The 22,048-nt window shown below is 35.9% G+C and overlaps 1 protein-coding gene across 1 annotated transcript in view; it reads right to left on the bottom strand.

Moving 5' to 3' along the window:
• Window positions 1–21,631, bottom strand: part of LOC145248857 (coiled-coil domain-containing protein 191-like) — a 72,225-nt gene extending 50,594 nt beyond the window's left edge. Inside the window, exons 1-4 of the mRNA XM_080110581.1 lie at window positions 21,360–21,631; window positions 16,124–16,162; window positions 10,620–10,770; window positions 3,713–3,835 (exon numbers count right to left, since the gene is read on the bottom strand). Coding sequence (XP_079966707.1) covers window positions 3,713–3,835; window positions 10,620–10,770; window positions 16,124–16,162; window positions 21,360–21,491 — 445 coding nt within the window. The 5' untranslated portion in view covers window positions 21,492–21,631. The remainder of the gene's footprint in view (window positions 1–3,712; window positions 3,836–10,619; window positions 10,771–16,123; window positions 16,163–21,359) is intronic.
• Between the last annotated feature and the right edge of the window lie 417 nt (window positions 21,632–22,048).

Below are 22,048 nucleotides of genomic sequence, written 5' to 3'. Positions count from 1 at the left end.
AATTGATGGATAGATAAACAGATAGATAGATGGAGAGATGGATAGATAGATGGATGAATGGATGTGCAGATAAATAGATATATACATACATACATAGAATTTCATTTTTTATATTTACAAGGAAGTAACCAATTATCAAGGCCTGAAGGTCACTCGAGAATAAGGGTTAATGAAGGTAAGGTGGTCACTAAGACAACAGCGTAATGATCGTTAGTGATGGTAATTTGGTAGAATTTAATTATTTAAGGGAGCAAGACAGCAAAAACTTGTTTATATTAGACTTGAAAACAACCATGTTGTAGTCAGCTGGGAAGCAGGCTGATGGAACAGAGTTCCACAGATCGACAGTTCTAGAAAGGAAACTTTGTTCATGGAACTGGCGTTTAGAGTTGGACACAGATAGAGAGTAGGGGAATTGTTGGTAGTGGTTTTAGCTTGATGAGTGTTTTTGTGAAAGTTTGGTGGGGATGGGGACCATAGATTGAAGTTCAGATGAGCACTTGCCATGAAAATACCGGTTAGAGCAAAAAAAGGCTCGCAACGTCTCTTCTGTGCGATAACAATTGCAGTTAAAAGAAAAAGGCATTGCCTACCAGGTTTCGAAGCCGGTTTTGAACTCTGTCAAGGCAGGATGGGGTGCTCCGAGCAGCTCCTCCCCAGATGTGGCAAAGTAATTAATTTTAGAGCGTATTTGGCTCTTATACATGAAGAGGACTGCATCGGAAGTGAGATACTTTCTGGGGCGGTACAAAGATGGCGACCATTTTTCTATTGGCAACAGATTCGATGTAAGTCCTCCATTTTAAGTTAGGGTTGAAGGTCAGTCCCAAAAGCTTGTTGAAGCGGAGTGCGTCTTTGAGACAAGAACCATTCACATCAAGTGTGGCCAAGTGGTGATCCAAATACTGCTGGTGAAAAGATATAAGCTTAGTTTTGGATGTGTTAAAATTAACCAGCCACCTTTTGCCCCATTACACCACGTGCTTACGGTCGGAGAAGAGAGACTCAGAGATCTTGGTCATTGCTGACCTTTGAAGTGTTACCATAGCTGGTCATGTCGACAAATGAATTTACAATGTGATTTGGGAGATTATTGATAAAGATAAGAAAGCGAGTTAGACCCAGGATCGATCGCTCAGGCACACTTACATCGAATCTGTTACCAAGTTGTTGCCTCCTTGTACTACTCCAGAAGGCATCTCACTTCCGATGCAGTCCCCTATCTGTATAAGAGCCAACACACCAGCATTGATACTTTGAACTTTGGACTTCTGCTCATCAACGACTACTTGTATAAACCTATCACAGAGGAGGATTTAATGGTTGAGAAGACATTTCTGGATATTCCATAGCTGAAGGTCTTGTGAAGTAAAGCTTTACACTAAACCGTATCAGATGCCTTTGACATGTTAAGAGCTATTGTTCTAGAAAGGAAGATAGATTCACTGATCTTATGTGAAATTATAGTCAGTACATCAGCTGTAGATCTAATAGGATGGAAACCATAATACTTGTCACTGAGTAGGTTGTTTTTATCAAAATGGTTGACAATTTCTCTATTTAGCACGGATTCAAGCAACTTGTTTGATAATGTACAGAAGGCTAATTGGTGTGTACAGAAATGCTGAAGACTAATCTCCAGTATTTTTAAATGCTGACCAAACTAACAAGGTTTCCCAAGGTATTGGGAAGCAATTCTCCTTTAGGGTTCGATTGAACAGCTTTGCAAGAATGGGTACTAGTTCCAGTTGCAGTTTTTTTAGTACTATTACTGGAATATTGTCAGGATGAGTTGCTTTTCTGTCATCAAGATTGTTTATGAGTGTGGCAACATCTCAAATAGATATATGGATGTCGCTCTAATTATTTTTGGTCTTTTGAGGAAATTCAGGAGATAGGTGGTTCTGATTGCATAGGGTTGAGTTTGATGCAAAGTTCTTGGCAAAGAGTTTGGCTTTGTCAGATGATGACAAAATCACCTGGTAGTCATGATCTTGTTAGTTATTTGCTAAAACTCACATGAGCCAAGCCTCTGTTTTACTTTGAACTTGATGGGCTGAACATATGATTTTCTTGTGTTTTCTATAATTCTTTTACAGTGCAATTTAAAAACATTATCTTTCAGCTAGCAATTAATGATATAGATATAAAATTTTCAATGATTTTTTTTTAAAGTGCAACAGAATGTACATTACATAAAATAAATCCAAGGTAATTTTTTGATTCAATTTAAATTAAATTTTTATACCTTACTTTGTGAAATTTATAAAAGTGCACTTTGGAGAAATAAATTTCAAATTGAATCTTGTACTTTATTTTTAAAGCCTATAGTAAAAACATTTTGTTTAACAATTTTCATGTCTTGGATGAAATGCTTTTCCAACTTGTAGACAATTACTCCTAGACTATTACTCCATCATTATGAGGACGGTAGAGAGCAAATATAAATCCTGTGCAGTAAATGTTACTCTAAAACACATGTAAGGAGGTTTGGGATTTTCTTTGGAAATGTTTCTACCACAACGTCAGCTAATGCAGGTACATACTCCATATTGAGGGTAGGGTTTGGATACAAAGTTAGATGATCCTTTGATGGAAAAATCAGTTAAGGAAGCAGTTTCATACAATAACAACCAGTCAGGTTTGTTCTCCTGTAATTGGAGTTCAGCCTTTAGAAAGTTAAAACACAGACCCCTAATGGTAGAGAAGGAAACTTTGTAGTGGGGGGGGGGTCTACATTGGAAGTTAGGGCTCTGGATTTTCTCTTGTTTCGTTTATTATTATTCATAGTTATATCAGGAGGAGTGGAAGTCGGGTGAGCAGAATTGTTTAGAGCAAGGCTGGGGGAAAGTGAGAGAGAATAGGGACAAAGAGAAAGTGAAGAAGAAAAACTTTTGTAGACCAATGGAAAGAAAAAGTCATAGCAGTTCCCACCAATATGGCATCGAGAGGCCCTACTGGAAACTACTGCATGGTCCAAACTCCATCCACCAAATGGCAATTCAGCAGCACCGATATTATGCATCTTCTGATAGCACAGCCTCTTTGAGAGTTAATCCAAGGTTTGGGTCACTGACTATCAGGTGGATAAAGTCAGCCCAGGAAAACATTTACCTCCAGTAGTGGCATGGCAATAAGCACAGAATAAGATAGAAAGAGAATTTAGTCATCTCTAGCTACTGCTCATTTAAAACTACTAATTGATATTACAGCATGTTCTTCCTCCTTTGTCAGAAACATCATTATTATTCATTGAAGATGAGGACTGAAGGACAAAACAGGAGAAGCAAAAGTTTTTTGGCTGCCGAAAATGCATCAAAAATGCCTTTTTTACTCTCCCTTAAAAAAAAAAAAAAAGAAAAAAGTCTTGTACTTCAAAACGACTTTTAAAAGGAAGTTTAAAGATAAGTTCTCCTCCTGTGGGGTCAAGTAGACGAGAGTAGAAAAAAGGCGTAAGTCATGCGTTATCTTTAGCCTAGATTCGCTAATCAAGACCAAAATCTGCTGAACATGTCAGATATATGGGTCATTGCGCACATACGTGCTACAGGACCGGCAGGAGGTCACGATTAACTTTTTTTTTCTTAAGAATTAAAGAGTTTAAACTTCCATTTATAAATACAAAAAAAAAAAAAAAAATAAGTACAAAACAAATAAGAAGTATATTCTTAAAGATATAAGGAGAGTAGAAAATAATGTGAAAAGCAAATACCTGGAGATTGCCTTCTGGGGCTTTTTATTCCATTTGCCCTGTCTAGAAACTCATCCAATTTGTCATTCAAAATGTTTGGTTCGTATAACTTTTTTTGGACCCAATCATTGAGCAACTCTTCAGCTGGAAAAAAAAAAGAAACCAAGAAATAAATGAAGATTTAGCAATTTTAAAACTAGTCTATTTTTTTTTTTTTTTACATAGGCATCACCACTTGTCAAGGCCCAGAGACCACTCGAGGATAAGGGTTAAGAGTGTACAGTAGTCAGTTGGACAATATAGTAATCGTTAGTAATGGAAATTTGGTAAATTTGTTAACTTAAGTGGAACGGCTCATCAAGAACTTGTTTATGTTGGACTTGAAGAAAATCAGATTGTAGTCAGCTGGAAAGCAGGAAAATGGAAGACAGTTCTGCTGGCATGCAGTTCTAAGAAAAAAGCTTTGCTCATGGAATCTACGTTTAGGTTTAGGCAAAGATAAAGAGTGGGGAGAATTATTGATAGTGTTTTCAGCTAGGCGAGTGTTTCTTATGAAAGTTTGGTGAGGGGAAGCTCAGTCGAGCACTTACCATGAAAATAACGATAAAGCAGAGATAAACTCGCAACATCTCTTCTGTGAGAAAGAGGTTGCAGGGAAGAGAAAAGGACATCTCCAACAACGCTACAAAGTCTATTTTGAACTCTATTAAGGCAGGATAAGTCCTTTCTAGTAGCTCCTGCCCAGATGTGGCAACAGTACTCCATCCTTGGAGGTACCTGGCTCTTATATAGATAGAGAATTGCATCAGCAGTGAGATTAAGACAATTTCAATTAAAGTGTGTCCAAATAATCAGATGTAAGATAAAAAAAAATTATCAAAGAAAAGCAATCACAGGTCCAACATTTGGGAGGTTGAGGGAAAGGTCAACATAAAAATCAAGAAAAATAAATGGAAAAAGATTAAGACTTTTTGGGTTTTTTTTTGGTTTTTTTACACAGTGATCACCACTTATCAAGGCCCAGAAGCCACTCAGGGATAAGGGCTATTGCAAGTACATTACGTTAGTGTGGAGATTTGATGAAGTGTTTACTTAAGGGGGCGGTTCATTAGGAATTTGTTAACGTTGGACTTGAAGACATCCAAGTTGTAGTCCGGTGGGAAGCAGGCAGACGGAACAGAGTTCCACAGGCGTGCAGTTCTGGTTGTGGTGATGTTGTGTCCGATCTGACCTGGTATATCAGCGCTAATACTGTGTTGTGTGTATCTCTAAAAAAAAACCCAGTATAAAGTCAGTCTCAATGTGGATATCAATGAACCGTGAATAAACATATATGCTTTGGCCTAGTGGATAATATAAAATATCCAATGTGTGATGCAAGATGCATTTGTTTACCTCACCAAACTATCATAACAAGTTTTCTCTTTCTCAAGAGCGATATTTCTCCATTCTTCGGTTCAATGGAAACAAGTCTATTATTTTTAAGCTGTACATAACGGATATGTTCCCAAAGAACAAATTATATGAATATCAACCAACTGTTGGAAGAGAAAACGAGGAACTTCTACCTGACCAAAGACAAGACATAGCACAAGGGCATTCCAAAAGTAATGCCTCCTATTTTTATTCCGCCTGAATGAATCAAAGGGTGATTGCAAATTACATTGTGATGATGGCTGAACTTATGCATCCATGACCTGAAAGTCTCATCTCTCTGTTGCAGATATTGACGGTTGGAGACTCTAAGAAAGCAATCCCTGTCATGGACGTGTGTCAGAAGCAGAGATGCATCATTGAATTCCTGGCAAAAATGCATTTAGAATAGTGGTAACTATGTAGAAAAATAAATTATAGAGCACAAAAGGTCGTTTGTTATAATGGTACTACTCTCGCCTTTGTAGCTCTTCAACTTTTTGAGTCAAAAAATCGAAGGATTTACTTTTGGAACAAAGTGCACTCTGGATGCCCATGCACAGCCATTGTTCATTGCTAGCAAAAATGCATTGAGAATGATGATGACTATGTAGAAACATAAATTCTGGAGCACAAAAGATTACTTGTTATAAAGGGGCCACTCTTGTCTTTGTAGCTTTTCAACATTTTTAGTTAAGAAAAAGAGAAGGCTTTACTTTTTGAATGAGCCTTGTATTAATCAGAGTTGAATCGGACATGTATGTATCATGTCTTCAGTTATCCATCAATTAATGATGAAACATTGAAAAATATCATGCATCACAATGTTTATTCACTCATTACGACGAGCAGCTCCAATCTCTAAAAGCCAGTGACCTTCTTCAGAAGAGTATTGATTATAATTAGGGCTATGACAACAGCATATTCTTTTCCTTGTTTTAATTCTCAAGTATATATCCATTGATATTTTATATGTTTTTATGCCGAGTGATGTGGTTGTCAGTTGATTAATTGTGTCTGTGTGGAATATATACTCGAGAGTAAAAACAATGAAAAGAATATGCTGTTGTCCTAGCCTTAATTATGATATGAAGCCTTCCAATCCATCACTAGCCTCTCCAGTGTTTCCCAACCTTTTTTTTTTTTTTTTTTTTTACGTTTGTGGAACCTTTCGTAGTATAACAGTGATGTCCCAAACAACCCCTACATATAAAAAAAAATATTTTACAATCTTATTTATTTATTTTTCCTTCATAATGCAAACAATATTTTTTTCTTTTTATAATCAGTTATCTTTTTCAAATTTATTGACAATTTTGAAGAAAAAATAATCCATATTTTTTTTTTCTAATAAATAGTTAAAACACATAACTGCATTATTTTTCCAGTTTATTCAAAAGTAGCAGGGAGACTCAACGTTACTCGGGATTGAATGATGATCAACGAATGTTTCACACACCCATATTTTTATTGTTATCAAAATTAGTAGAATCGGCCATTTTTCAATCAAATCACTTGATTGCCTGCTTTAGTTGAGGACTGATCGCAATGTACCAGCAGGAAGATTTACATGCCTTTCTGCAATGAATTAGTCCACAATACATTGTAGTATACATTGCACTATAGAGAACCTACTGTTGAATTTATAAAATTATTATTTATATATAAGCGCTTGAGTTAAAGTTTAAAATGTAAAAGTCAAGTATCATAAGTTCAATTGTCATCTAAACAGAAGCATTTATTTTGAAGACGCCCTATTATATCAAAGAACCTACTGTTGATTTTATATGCCTGGCCTTTCTGCTTGTACAGTGATAATGACTTAATTTTAAGTTTAAAATGAAAAGGTCAAGTATTATAGTTCAATTGTGCTTTAAACCGAAACATTTATTTCGAACACGCCTCTATCATATCAAAGAACTGTTGATTTTTGCATGCCGGGCCTTTCTACTTGTGTAATAATAAAACTTTACAAAATGCACTTGTGATGTTAGGCTATATAAGGAGTTTACTTTAGTCAAAATTGCCTGTTTATATTCATAAGATTTTTCGATTATCAATACTTATCGAAGATATTCCTATACAAAACCTATCTAAGAACACTGTCAGATACATAAAGTACAATTGCGTGAAAATTTATAAAAATCGGCCCAGCTGTTTTGGAGTGTCCCAAGTTCGAACCTATTTTGTTCCACAAAAATCACAGATGTTGCCAATCTTCATATGGTCCCCACCCCCGTAAGTACTTGTCTTTCTAGAAATAATCCAATTGCGAATATTAAATGTAGTTGTCCCAAGCAAAATTTAGTAGCATCAATTCATTTAGAGAAGCTTTGAATTGTAAAGAATTCTAGGTAAAAAACGAAAACGGTAATTTTAATCTAGTCAGAATCAGCAAAGCGTACCTCGTTTCTTATGTCAAGACGAAAAGCTATAACTGAAAAAATCCAAGAGATTTAATATATTTTATACAATTCTGGTACCTGATTGGTTCATTCTTATCACCCCTGGCTATATAAATATAACCGTTCAAATTTTTGTGATCATACCCTCGTGTTATGCCAAAAAATGTAGCAAAAATAAGGATTATATTTTACAAAGAAAGTTTCTAAAAAAAAAATTACCTGCAATCTGTTGGTAAGAATGATGTTGGTAAGAATGATGTTGGTAAGAATGGCACTGACCTCCATATGGTAAATAATTGTTTTCTCTAAATGGTTTGGCCAGCTTTTCAGTTCTCCAAGACATTTTATCATAATAAGATATAAATCTTGAATTTAAAAAAAAAATTTTAATTCAATTTTCACCCCAAACAAGGCACAGTGCCACTTTGAAGTAGAGGGCTACTATCGGGGACATAAGTTGCAGGGGTTATTATGAAGGGAGATGTGTAGCAAGATGTCTGTTCACATTACATTTGAACTTCTGCATGTCAGTACAGTTGGGAAAGCAGAATCCCATAAAGGAAATTCCAAAGACTTGCAGTTCTGGGGAGGAAACTATTGTAGTAGAAGGCTTTCTTACACCTAGGGATCTCTACTGTGACGGGATGGGATTTAGCTGCTTGTTGGGTTTGTCGGGGGTATTCATGTCGAGGGAGTACAAGTGCTTGTAGTTTTTCAGAGCATTCACCATTAAAGTACTTGTAGAACAACAGAGGGATGCAACATTTCTTCAATGGGAAAGAGGCTGAAGCCTAGATAACAGTTCAGGACTTATCAGGTTGGCGACTCTTTTTTAAATTCTGTCCAGGAGCGAGAGACATGTAGCAGATGCATCAGCCCAAATATGGCAACAATACTCCATACATGGGTGAATGGTGGCCTTATAGAGGTACAGGATACTTTCAGGTGTAAGTAGCTTTCTATCACGGTAGAGAGAGAGCCCACTTTTTTTGCAGCAGCCTTGGCAATGCTCTCAATGTGTCTATTCCAGTTCATGTTCCCTGTAAACGTTAGCCTGAGGAGTTTAAAGGAAATACTTTCGGGTAATGTATTCTTGGCCATTGTTATTGCTGATAGAGAAGGTTTCTTGTAATTACTGAAGGAAACAAGCTTAGTCTTGGCAGCATTGAATGTGACCATCCCTTTTTGTCCCCATACCACTACAGATTGGAGGTCATCCTTTAGTGTTTCAGCCATTTCCTTAGATATGTGTTCATTTGTTTTCCCCTCGTGCCTGTTATAGAGAGTGGTGTCATCAGCAATATACCCATCTCAGAAACAATTTTATCAGGGAAGTCATTTATGAATATCAGGAATAATAAAGGTCCAAGGATAGACCTCTGAGGTACTCTCGAATTTATATCATATTGTTTAAATGTACGACCGTCAAGGACAACCCGGATAGTTCTCTTACTTAAGAAGGATTTAATTACCTTATATATTCTTCCAGTGATACCATATGATCAAATTTTCCTTAGAAGACCATTGTGCCATATCCTGTCAAAAGCCTTAGATATATCAAGGGCTACTGCTCTACCCTCTCCTGTTTTGTCCAGTGAACGGAATATACATTCAGCGATTACAGTTAGGATATCTGCTGTGGAACGGACTTGCCTAAATCCATATTGATTGTCGGTCAGGAGTTTAGCAGCTGTAAGGCGATGGACTAGAGCTTGATTAATTAAGGACTCAAATATTTTGGCGCAAAGCCTTTGAGATGTCTAGGTTTTTTATGATACCATGTACTTGAGAAGGGATGATTTTTAAATCATCTAGTGTGGTGTCTGTCCGCAAAGGAAAGTCAGGGAGGAGTGGTGTGCCAGATCCAATGTGGAGTTTGAGGCAAACTGACTGGCAAAGCAGTTTAGTCTTCTAGGTTGCCGTGCAAACAACCTCATGATTGTTTGATAGTAGGGGAATCATTGACTGACCATTATTTACTACATTATTGTAGATTTTCCAAAAATGACAGGTTCCTAATTTCTGTGCTTCGATGCATTTTTTGGTGGTTTTAGTGTATTCTTAGTTGTCACTATTTCTCTCTTACAATTACTTCTAGCTTCTATATACTTCTGTCTATTTAAACTGGACTTATGTCAGTTGAATCTGTGGTATGCATGCTGCCTTTGAGCAATGGCAGCTGCACAAGTAGAAGTAAACCATTGGGGAGAGTGGGACTTGCTATAGAATGAAGAGCCATACTTGTAATAGAAAAATGATCCAAAAAGGAATGGTAAAAGAAATAATTCTATCATAGAGAAAAGAAAACTATTCAATTTCAGATATTAAATGTACTTGTCGTAAGGAAGAACTGGTAGTATTAATCAAGTTAGAGAAGGTTTGAATTATAAAAAAATTCCAGGAAAAAAATGGTGGTATTTATCCAGATTTCAATTAAAGTGTGTCCAAATAATATACGGCACAATCACGTTGACACACCGGTTCTCGCCAGATCACCAAAGTTAAGCAATGTTAAGCATGGCCAGTACCAGATGGGTGACCACTTGGGAAGGCGAGGTGCTGTATGTACCGCGAGATAAAATACCAGGTTTAGAAACTGGCGTGGTTTATCTTTCTCTCGAGGGTATATGGGATTCTCTTAAGCTATGGTAGGCATCCCATCTAGTGATGACGTCACGATAAAAAATTCCTTTGATAGCCCTGGCGAAGCATCAAGTATTCAGCTACCAACAAGATTTGAATTACACTATAAACTCATGTAGTGAGTTCAATCTCAGTTACGGCCATGCTGAATGGATGGATGGATTAATCCAGTCAGGATCAGCAGAACATAGTTCTCTTCTTGTGTCAAGATGAAAAGCTTTGAGTGAAAAAAAGTCAGAGGGATTCAGTATATTTTTTATACAGCGATTTTGGTACTTCATTTGTTCATTCTCATCACCTCTAGCTATAAAGATAACTGCCCTAATATTGTTCCAAAAGTATTACAATGCAAGCAAGGCCAATAAGATGGACACAGGCACAATTACCCTAAAACAAAATGTCAATCTCCAACAAGCTTCTCCAACACCTTCTCCTCCTCCACCTCTACAAGTCTTCCAAATACTAACCTTCTTGTTGTGCTTCATCGTGATGCCGTAACTGGTCGAGGGTCATCTGTGCCAAACTCTTTCGGCTGAACGTTGGTTGAGAAGGCAACTGCCTTTCTGCACACAGCACTTTACCAACTGTACCATCGCTAAAGACTGACTTTTCCACATTCTTAGAACAAAACAAAAAAAAAAAAGAAAAAAGAAAAAACAAACAAGATTGGTTATCGTTTCATTTCTCAGAAAGAACACCAATAATGGACATTTTAAAAATGTTATGTTTTGGAATTTTTTAGATGAGGATTGATAATTTGTATTATTCGGACTACTGTTCTCATTTTGGATGATATTCTCACAACATTTCAGCCAATGCAACTGTTTTAATGTATCCAGCCTATGGATAATAATGACCTCTTCCACTTTCTATAAACATCAGTAGAATATGTCTGTTTGTATTAGCCCACAATTATGCTCAAGTCATGCATACATAGCAGCCATACTGACGTATAACCACACTCTTTACTTGTTGTATTTGCTTTTCTATTCGGTATAAAACAGTTGATGTATGTGTGTGTAAATATTTAACCAATAAACTGGTCACTCTTTCTCTCTCTTTGACAGAATGGTCATTACTGACCATCCGTGGCATTCTTCACGAATTGTCGCCATTGACTCCAGTTCTGCGTCATTCTGAGCAACTCAGCCATGCTAATGTCTGTGATGTCCTACTGGTCACATAACACTGAAATTAACAGGAAATACACTGAGGATGGTTTATAATGAGTAAAATCTTTGTTTCGACGGATAAATAATGCGTACAGACATATCAGCAAGTTGAAATGCAAACTGTTCATTTCAACTTGCTGTCATAGTTTTACTTCTTTCTGTGCATGCCCAAATTCAACTCATTTCAAGTCGTTTAATATTAAATCGTTTTTACCTATCTCTCGATAGCTACATCAGTAAGAAATGCGGCTGGAATGCCATTGGAATGTTTTCATTTCGATTCAAGCTGATGGCATCAAGTCATTTTTTTCTGAACTTTTGAAATCACTACTATATATTAGGTACAATATAATAATCAATAGAGAAGTGGTTCTGTAATAATAAATACGAAATTTGCATTAATTAAAATACATTTAAGCACATTTTATGACCCAGCAAGGCTGAGCATTCACCACCACACACCACCTGCAATAGTCCATTCAATATATTTTGTTTTCACTAATTACTGATTTATGTCTTTAAGTATGTCTTGTTGACCTTGCGAATCTTTATATTTATTTTGGGAATCTATATGGAATTTTGAAATTAATCTATTATTTAATCCACGGAGGTAGATTGTTCTCGTTCTATTAGCCATGGCTGGGTATTTTTTTATCATTCACAATTAGTATCACCAAAAAATGAAGCCCACTCCAGCCAGACAAAATTTCTCAACAGAAAACAGAGGAATTAAAAACACAGAGACAAGAAAAGTTTTTCTTTTTGCGGTGCAGTTGTGCCTCAGTGAAAACTGGTTGGGTCGGTCAAAAGCTTAATCTAAATAAATCACAGTGTGGTGATTATTCTACTAAGTACAACATCCCAAGCCTGAATTAAAATGGTCTATGAGCGATCCTTCATCTCATACTCCACAAGGATTTGAAACAGGATAACGACAGCAACATCCCACTAATTGACGTAGCATAACAATTGGAACAAACATATTAAGGACATTGCCAAGGCTGCTGCAAAGAAGGCGCGTTTTCTCCCCCATGCTAAAAGATTACTCACACCTCAAAATATCCTGCACCTCTATAAAACCACCATTCTCTCATGCATGGAGTATTACTGGTGCATTTGCCACTAATCTCTCGCTCCTAGACAATGTTCAACAAAGAATTATCAACCTGACAGGACCTGCACTATCAATCAAACTCCAACCTCTGTTCCATCACACAGATGTTGCATCCCTGTGTCTGTTTTACAAGTATCTTAGTGAAATATGCTCCGACGAACTCAAAGAACTTGTACCCCTTCAATATAAATACCCCCAACTAACCTGATAAACAGCAAAATCACTCCCCTACACTGTAGAGATCTTTAGATACCTGAAAACCTTTTACTCAATGTTTCTTTCCTCAGACTACTAGACTTTGGAATTCCCTCCCGGGTGCCTGCTTCTTTGAATGTACTAACATGCAGAAGTTTGAGCGTAATTTGAACACACATCTCACTGCTCAACTATCTACATAGTATCCTTGTAAATTTGATTCCAAATAGTAGCTCCTTTATATCAAAATGGCACAGTGCTTTATTTGGGATGAAAAAAAACGATTAAAAGAATGATGCCAGTGGCATTCTGAAGAGGACTGCCGTTAAGAACCACTAGTGATGACACTAGCTATGGCAGACTTCAACGAAACAGAAAAAGATATCTTTTGTAATACAAATCGGCTGCTATTCTAGCCTATATTGCAGGGGTAGCATGGCACAGGAATAAAAACTGTTACTTTGATCTCACAGTTTATATCATACTAGATAGAATAGTCATGATCATGGCCCATGTGTTGATCAGCAGGATAAAAATAACCTAGCTCATATTCCCTGTCAATAAGTAAACCAATGCAACACTTGTCAAATTTTGCTTTATAATATAAGGAAGAGCCCACACCAAAGAATCAAAAAGTAACATCACCGTGAACGCTTGGCTGACACAAGTTATCCCCATGGTAACTTCTTTGATACTATTTGTCAGAATGGAGATCTTTGCTCAGAAAGGATTGATAGGCCATGCTTTTGCAGTCTGTATTTTATACTGAGAGTCAAGATCAAACGATCTTGTTGCCCTTTTGCTTTATGCAAAGTTTCCATCCTCACTGAACTGGCCGTAGGACACCTACATTATTGCCCAGTCAAACTCCCCCACTCTTTATCTGTGCCTAAACCTAAACGTAGATTCCATGAACAAAGCTTGTTTCTTAGAACTGCATGCCGGTGGAAATCTGTTCCATTTTCCTGCTTTCCAACTCACTAGTATCTGTTCTTCAGATGCTGCACTTCTATTTCTTGTTCTCTTTCGGTGGAGGAGAAATCCTTCACGACTGAGACAATTTTTATTTTTGTACCTTTTCTCCACGTTAAAAAACGACCCTGGTGTCTAACTCTGTCTCGTGGGGAGGTATAGTAAATAGGTACAATATCGATCGATGCCTCCGTTCAATCTTGAAAGACAAAGGATACCCCCTGTAGGGGCAGTTGCGCATGTAACTGTGAGGCAAGGGTCACGCAATCCCTAACCACACCTCTCCTGAATCGACACTGTTTGGGTCTAGTGCCAAGGAGAAGACCAGGATGACTGGAAACAATGCCGAGATAAGCGGAGAGCACATACAGCACCTGGAAGTTCCAAATAGTCACCTATTTAGTACTGACCAGGCTCAACTGGGCTTAACTTCGGTGATCCAGCGGGAACCGGTGTGTCAACATGATTATACCGTATGACTACAATATGGTTGTCTTCAAGTTCAATATGAACAAATTCTTGATGAGCCGTCCCCTCAAGTAATCCAATTTACCAAATTTCCACTACTAACGATTACTACATGTTCCCTTTAACCACTGGACGCTCATTAACCCTTATCCTCGATTTGCCTCTAGGCCTTGATAAGTAGTGACTCCTTTGTAAGAAAAAAAATGGGAGCTCATGCCTTTAGTACTAGCAAGGGGTGGGGGCACTGAGCAACCCATTCATTTTCTGACGGGGAGCTGCTTAAAGTACCCTTTTCTGTCTAGAAAGGTTTCAAAATTGGCTTTGAAATTGGGAAAGCAAAGGTAGCAGACCCTACAGTCCTAAATAGATATAACAATATTATTGATGTTAGTAAATTAAAAATATAATGTATTTCCTTTTTATAAATGTGAAGCAGATCCCACAATATTATTGGTATGAATAAATTATGAGTAAAAGTAAAATTATTGATTCTAAAAAGTATACATTGACACACTATTTTTTTTTTTTTTTATGCATTCATTTATAAATGCGTAGTCCCAAATAAGTTTATTTCATGGCTAATTGGCCTTTTGGCTAAAAGGTTCAATAAAACTTTTTTTAAATTTGGGTTCATTTTAAGTAGGACAGCCCTGAAGTGAATACGGTATTGTGGTGACAGATATATTTCTAGTTAAGGGTAGGATAGGCAATTTTAAGTAAGATATTGTCCACCTATATGAAACGAATTAAGATGCCATACTCACTCATTGAGCCCACAGAAAATTGTCTATAATATTAACATAATGTTCGAATTTCTACAAGTTTATACAAACGGAAACATTGATAAAAGTTAATATAAAAAATATATACATTGATTGTACAAAAGACATCTCTAAAATCGTGTAGAGTTGTTATGCCGACCACTGCCCAAGCAACAATGACTAATTGTACACGTTTTTCTTTGCAAACATTTGACTCTGCTCAACAAATCAGATAGTTTTAGTATCTTTAATCTCCCTCTCCCCTCACTATTTAATACCGGTCCACTGAACAGCGGAAGTCATATGACATTTGTTATTAATGAGTTATCCTCTTATCAAGACTAAAAGTCACTTAAGAATAAGGTTAATGAGATGGCTGGATTGTCAATTGAATGATTAAAAAATAGTATGAGAGGATTTAAACTGATGAAGTGAATAAGCAAACTTGATGAAGCTCTATGACATATCTGATTGGCCTAGTGTGTAACCCCACATGTGTCTCCCTCGTCAGATCGCCGGCTCCCAACGTCGTGTACCGTGGATTTTTCGTTCGACTGTTCTTCTTTTGGCCGGATTATCCTTTTTCCGTTGGTGACTGTCGATGAGAACACACGCAGTTCAAAAAATAGAAATACGAACAAACAAAGGAAAAACACAAATGCCAATGTTCACATATAAATTGACTGTTGGACTTGTGAGTGTGTGTGTCTTCCCCTGTTCTATTGATGTTACATTTGTTTATCTCTGGTTCACAATCAACTCCAAATGTCAAACTGTAGTCGTTATGAACTCCCATACGACGTCTAGCGCATCTAGATCTCAACTGACTGTTCAATTTCCATTCGCTCTCGAGTGCATCTCGATCTCAACTGACTGTCCCCTCTACGTTGGTATCACTGGTCGCCCACCCCATCCTGGTTACCGGAAGCTGCCCTTCCCTGTTTTATCAGTCGGTTTCTATTGTTATGGTTGATTGTAGGATATTTCCTCTTTCTTTGTTTTTCTAAGCCATTTCCTATCCCTTTGTCTATTGTAGGATATTTCCGATTTCTTTGTCTATTCCCCCCCCCCTCTAAGCACTTAGTGGCTCAAATTCACCCCAGGGCCACTTTATAGTATCACAAGTGCATAAATTGTTCAAATTGTAATTTTTTATATTTTGGGCAAATAAATATTTCGAAAGTTTAGTACCAGAAGTTTTCATGTGATTATCTCCCTTAAAAATTTCAAAATATGAACAGCCATACAAACAGAGGAAGTACCACATTACAGTATAAGTAAATTCTTACCTCAATCCAGCTCTGAATGTTGCTTTTGGGAATTTGATGCTGAAAATATAAAACGGATAATTTTCTTCTGTATTTCATTTACAATGTTTTGATTTGGTTTGTCTGTTTCATGACGTCTTAGAATTAATGTTGAATTAAAATACACATTTTAAACAATTAACTGAACACAAGCTGTTAGTTTATCCGTTGCTGGAAGAAAATTGTTGGTTAATGCATTTTCCCAACTATATTAGTACATAATCAAACACAAAAGTTTTAACAAAGTTTGAACTTGGCATCGCCAATTCCATAGTCTGTGATAGTTGTTTTGTGGAAATCGCTTCAGACAAGGCATGAAGCCATTTAATGTAAGGAGCTTATAAGAACGAAAGATGATATGCAAAGACAAGAGATGTTTAGTGACCTTAGTCTTAGGAGGAAAACAGTCAGTTGGTTTGGTTTGGTTGTTTTTGTTTTACGGCATATCAACCCTTTTCAGGTTATTTAATGCCGAATCCAAAGATTTTGAAGAAAAATATTTTAATATAATATATTTGTTGTTTTCAAGCCGGTTTCTATTTAACCCATAGTTGGGACCCTAACAGGTACTACCACTCCGGGTCAGAGTGGACCTGGGAGCAATGGCAATTAAAGGGTGGCTCCAGACTCCCTAAAGCCCGTAAGCTGGGGCCTTACCATTGGATATAGTTTAAGGTCATATCCAGGACCAAACAGTCAGTTGGAAAAAGTTCTGTGGTTCTTATTGAAGCTTAGAAAGAAGCTATTGGAATAATAAGCTGCATTATAATGATGTATTAGTGCAAATTGATTGAGACTGATAGACCAACGAGTCAAATGAGCTGGAACAGAGAAGTCAGGGAACAGATCAGATAATTCTGAAGAATAAATGCCATGATCTAATATATAAAAGGCTATATGTCTGTCTGTCTCCATATTTTCAAACTCTATCTCCTCCAAAACTAATAGTCGTAGAGCAGCGCTAGGGGCCTGAAATGATTGGATTTTTTTACGCACCGTTCTTTTATGGGTCTATAGCTGATTAAAATTGTTTTTAAGGGAATCAAAAATTGGTCAAAAATTGGTCAAAATTGAAAAAAAATCATTATATATTTTGTACATTCATCTTAGTTTATTTTTAATCAGTTCATATGCGTGTCATGTTGGTACAGTGGTAACGTCACCAGTTTGGAATGCTACAGTTTCGATTCTAGCTGATGGCACCCAAATACGTTTTTTTGTTTTTTTTTTACTTTTGAAATCATAACTCTTTAATAATATATACGAAATCTGGACAAATTAAAATATCATATTTAAGCATATTTTATGCCCAGGCAAAACCGGGCTCCCCCCCTGCTAGTAATATTCATAAAAAAAATACCAAAACTAGCAAGACCACGTCTGTGAGAGAGCGCACAGAGAATAAGAAAGTGTGAGGGTCAATCAAATTACAGATACATTTCTGCACTTCATCTAGAACCCTCAAATGGGACAGAGATTCACCAGACCAAATATGACTACAGTCCTCCATACATGATCTGATAGTAAATTGTAGAGATAGAGATTAACCTTAGAGCCGAGAAAGTGTTTCGGGCGATAGAAAGAACCAATTTTATGAGACACAGAAAGAGCAATAAAATATACAGATAAAAAATAAAACAATTAGTCTTCACTTGCTCTTTTAATAACAAAATAAAAGTTTCTATTTCATTTGAAATTTTATAAGAAATATATTGTTTATGAAATGATAAAAATACGTTTTGTTTATTTTAAAAATAAAAGTTTTTATTTGAATTTATATAATAAATATATGTTTATGAGAATATAAAAAAAAAAATTCTTGAAATCAAAATAACAAATGAAATTATTCAAATCAAAATAACAAAATTTCAAACATAATACACAGAACGTATCCAATACATAATATTCCCAAAATAGTTTTAAACGATTTTAAAAAGTGTTTTCAATAATTCTTTAAAAAAAAAAAAAGAAGTGCAAAAAGTGTTTTCAATAATTTAAAAAAAAAAAACAAAAAAAAAAAACTAATTTCAATAATTCTTGATTAAAATAAGATCCGAAAAACTTTTCATTTATTATTAAATAAAAAAAGAACGATCGGAAAGAGTACATGAACAGGGAGGATATAGGCGTGAGAGGAAAAAAGTGAAAGAACTGATTTGCTTTGTCATCGCATCCAACAGCAGCTATGCCGGAAGTTAGGAGGTACGTTAGCTGACTATAACTCAATGGTTTTTTAATGTCAAAATAGCACTGGTATAACTTATAAATAAAACCATATAAAGTGTGGTGGACTAGTGGATTAATTATACATATTCCTCAGTCGTACAAAATAGGAAAAATTAATTGTTTTGAGGAAAAAACGAACAACGTGCTAAATTGAATTAAACGAACTAGAATTTATTTCGTGAAGAAACAAATGAAAGAAAGGGGTACAGCACGTTTTTAGTTTGGCGTGCATCTCTCGCTGTTAACTGGTGAGAAGGAAAGTCTATTGTTGTAGAGAGAGAGAGAGTGAAAAAGTTAATCCAGTTTGGCGCGCGTCTCTCACTGTTAGCTGGTGAGAGGGAAAGTCTATTGTTGTAGAGACAGAGAGAGATAGAAAGTCAATCCTGGCCATGGAGATAGAAAGTGTGTAAGGTGTACACACTGTCAGTTGGCTCTTGCCCCACACATAGTAGCAGGGGACGTGAGGCGCGCGAGCGCGTGCCCCGAAAGGGAACGATTGGTCCGTCGACCGCCCAGGTCAGAAGCCAAATCGAAAAAAAGGAAACAGCTCAGGTCTCTTGCTTTTGTAGTTTTTTCCGGTGGTCCTTTGCACATGTGTGGATTTCCTTTAAAGGGAAGTGACGTTGTCCATGTGTGCATACGTGTGCGTGCATGTGTGTATGTTAGCGTGTGTGTGTGTGTGTATGTGAACATGAATATATGTATGTGTGTGTACGTGTGCACGTATGTTTGTGTGCGCGTATGTGGATGACAAGAAAAGTGGTTTGAGATGTGAACACGTGTTTTGTGTGAGACTAGAAAGGGCTTGCACAAAAGAAGAACACATGTTTGGAGTCGGGAGAGATTCTATAAGATTTCTAATTAAATGAGAGGGCTATGAATTATTAAAAATACTCGAGCTGAGATCGAAACCAAAACCTAAAGACAGTGAGTCAAGAACGATAACCATAAGACCAGGTAGACATGATGTTTAAAAAGTGTTTTCAAACCAACTTTTACTTAGCATAAGGACACTGTCATGTTTCATGACCGTGCATGCGCAGTCGAGGGACAGTTGAAAACAGATAAAAATCCGATCACCCACATGTACCAATTTTTCAATCATAACCCCCTTATCATTTTTATTTTCCAAATGAAAACCGATTAAAAAATATTCTACATATCTGAATACTCTATATACCAAATTTCAAGTTTGTAGATTAAAAATCCGTTGAGTATATGGGTTGAGAAGTGTCCTCACGCGCTTACACACACATTCTCACTTTTATATATAGATTATCATCATAACTTTTGCACCATTTTAAAGAAGCTTCAAATAAACTAGCAATATATATTTTTTTAGATTTTACAGCATACAAAGGTAATGAAAATGCGAGATTAAAATCGTGTTTAGATTATCAACACCTTAAAACAACATTCGGTACTAGTGCACATATTGATCCATTCTTAAATAATAGCGTTATTTAGAAAGCCATTCTTAACATGGGGAGGGTGTTTTGTACCTATTCATAATGACCATACAAATGACTAAAAACAGATATCATAAACCTTTAATTAAATTTGAAAATACTATTTAAAAAATAGCGCGGATCAATAAGTTCACTAGCACCCAACGTTCTTATGAGGTGATCATTTTGAAAGTCTAAATACACTTGTTTAAAAAATCTAGCAAAAATCAACTAATGATCAGATTTTTATGAAATTTTCAACACTTACTCATTTATAAATTAAAAGCAGTTTTCGTTAAATATCTGAGAGAAATTCTTTTAGGCCCCCGCCCATATTTCATGTTATGAAAACAAAGCAAAATAAATTTGGTTGATAAAAATTGCAACATTTTATAAAGCTGAAGAGTTTAAATTTAAAAAAAATGAAAATAAAATCAATGTTGCCTATTTTTTATTTACAACCTCAAGTAAAATAAATAATGATTTTATATATATATATATATATATATATATATATATATATATATATATATATATTTTAAAAAAATTAAACTTTATAAAATGTGGGAATTTTTATCAATCTAAATTTATTTTGTTTTGTTTTTGTAACACAAAATATAGGGGAGGGGAAACCACACACACACAAAAAAAATCCTCTAATATATAAATGAATAAGTATCGAAAATTTAATGAAAATCTGACCATTAGTTGATTTTTGCTGGATTTTTTGGTGAAAGTGCACGGAGGGACCACCTGAAGATTTACTTTTAAGAAGTTGATTACGGGAAGGTTGAAAATAAAATGCATTTCGAAATAAACACCCCCAACCTCCCTATATTAAAAACGTCTTTCGGAATAACCCCTTCTCCCAACCTCACCATGTTAAGAATGGCTTTCGGAATAAACACCCTTTGGAGGTTGGATAAGCAGTGCACACTGACTGATGTTTTAAATGCGCATATGTTTACACTTTCAAAATAATCACTACATAAGAACTTTTTTTTTTTTAGGGCAATAATGTACCTATTTACTATGCCTCCCCACGGGACAGAGTTAGACACCAGGGTCGTTTTTTAACGTGGAGAAAAGGTACAAAAATAAAAATTGTCTCAGTCGTGAAGGATTTCTCCTCCACCGAAAGAGAACAAGAAAATGAAGTGCAGCATCTGAAGAACAGATACTACACTTTGATAAACACAATTTTGGTTTCCCCTAATTTTATTGTTTTCGTAAGCTGTAAGAAACGGTTTAAAAATATTACTAATTCATTTGAAGCTTCTTTAAAATGGTACAAAAGTCAAGATTATAATATTAGCTACATCGTGTTACATATAGGGGGTTTAATATGTCAAGTGCATCGGAGGTACCTATTGAACAAAGCCAAATTTACAAAGATTCGTGATATTTGTTTTTATTTATTTATTTATTTAAAATAAGTTGTTTGGCAACAAATCCGGAACACGTCATTCTAAATAATTTACGTGACTGAAATAGGAATAAACCGTAAAGTCATTGGATGTAATATGAAAGCCGACGCTACTTACCCGTGATCGGCTGTAGACACGCCTTCCGAAATGATTTTCTTTCTTGTAATCATCGCTTTTGCTCTGACTATTAATCCAGTGAAATGATTTTCTCTGGAAGTTAGCAGCGGGCGTGAAATCGTAAGATTCCATTAAGAAATTGCAAAAAGAAAAAGAAAAAAAAACAAGCTCCTCTATTTTATTGCTTTGTTTAAAATACCATTTCTTCTTTAATATTTCGTAAAGCTTCCAAGAGGAGATTTCTCTTGGCAGTGTGCGTTTTCTTGTTACGTTGCCATAACAACCAAGGAGTAAAGAGTTATCCCCCTTGTTAATTTATATCTATATATTTAGTACAGAATTATTTCCCTTAGTTTTACACATATAGTTATTTCCCTTGTTTCAATCAATTCTATCTATTGTCCAAGAGTATTCGATTGATAAGTTTCCGATGCTTGCATTCTAATATAATCAACATTTGATCTTGATAGAGTTTTTGTTCATCTTTTTATCAAGTGGATTTTTTTTGTTTATTATTATTTTTTTTAATTTTAAGGAATTCAATTTTTGTTTTATGGAAATATCTCCAGACAGAGCATGAAGCCACTTAATGTAAGGAGCTAACAAGAATGAAAGATGATTATCACAATTATAGAGATGGCTATTAGCTTTAGTCTTAAAAAGAGGTAAATGGGAAACAGTCAGCAGGA

Source organism: Euprymna scolopes, chromosome 27 (genome assembly GCF_053919585.1).
Source record: "Euprymna scolopes isolate OS-2025 chromosome 27, ASM5391958v1, whole genome shotgun sequence".
In the NCBI taxonomy this organism is placed as follows: Eukaryota; Metazoa; Mollusca; class Cephalopoda; order Sepiida; family Sepiolidae; genus Euprymna; species Euprymna scolopes.
This window is presented reverse-complemented; position numbering and strand designations above follow the sequence as displayed.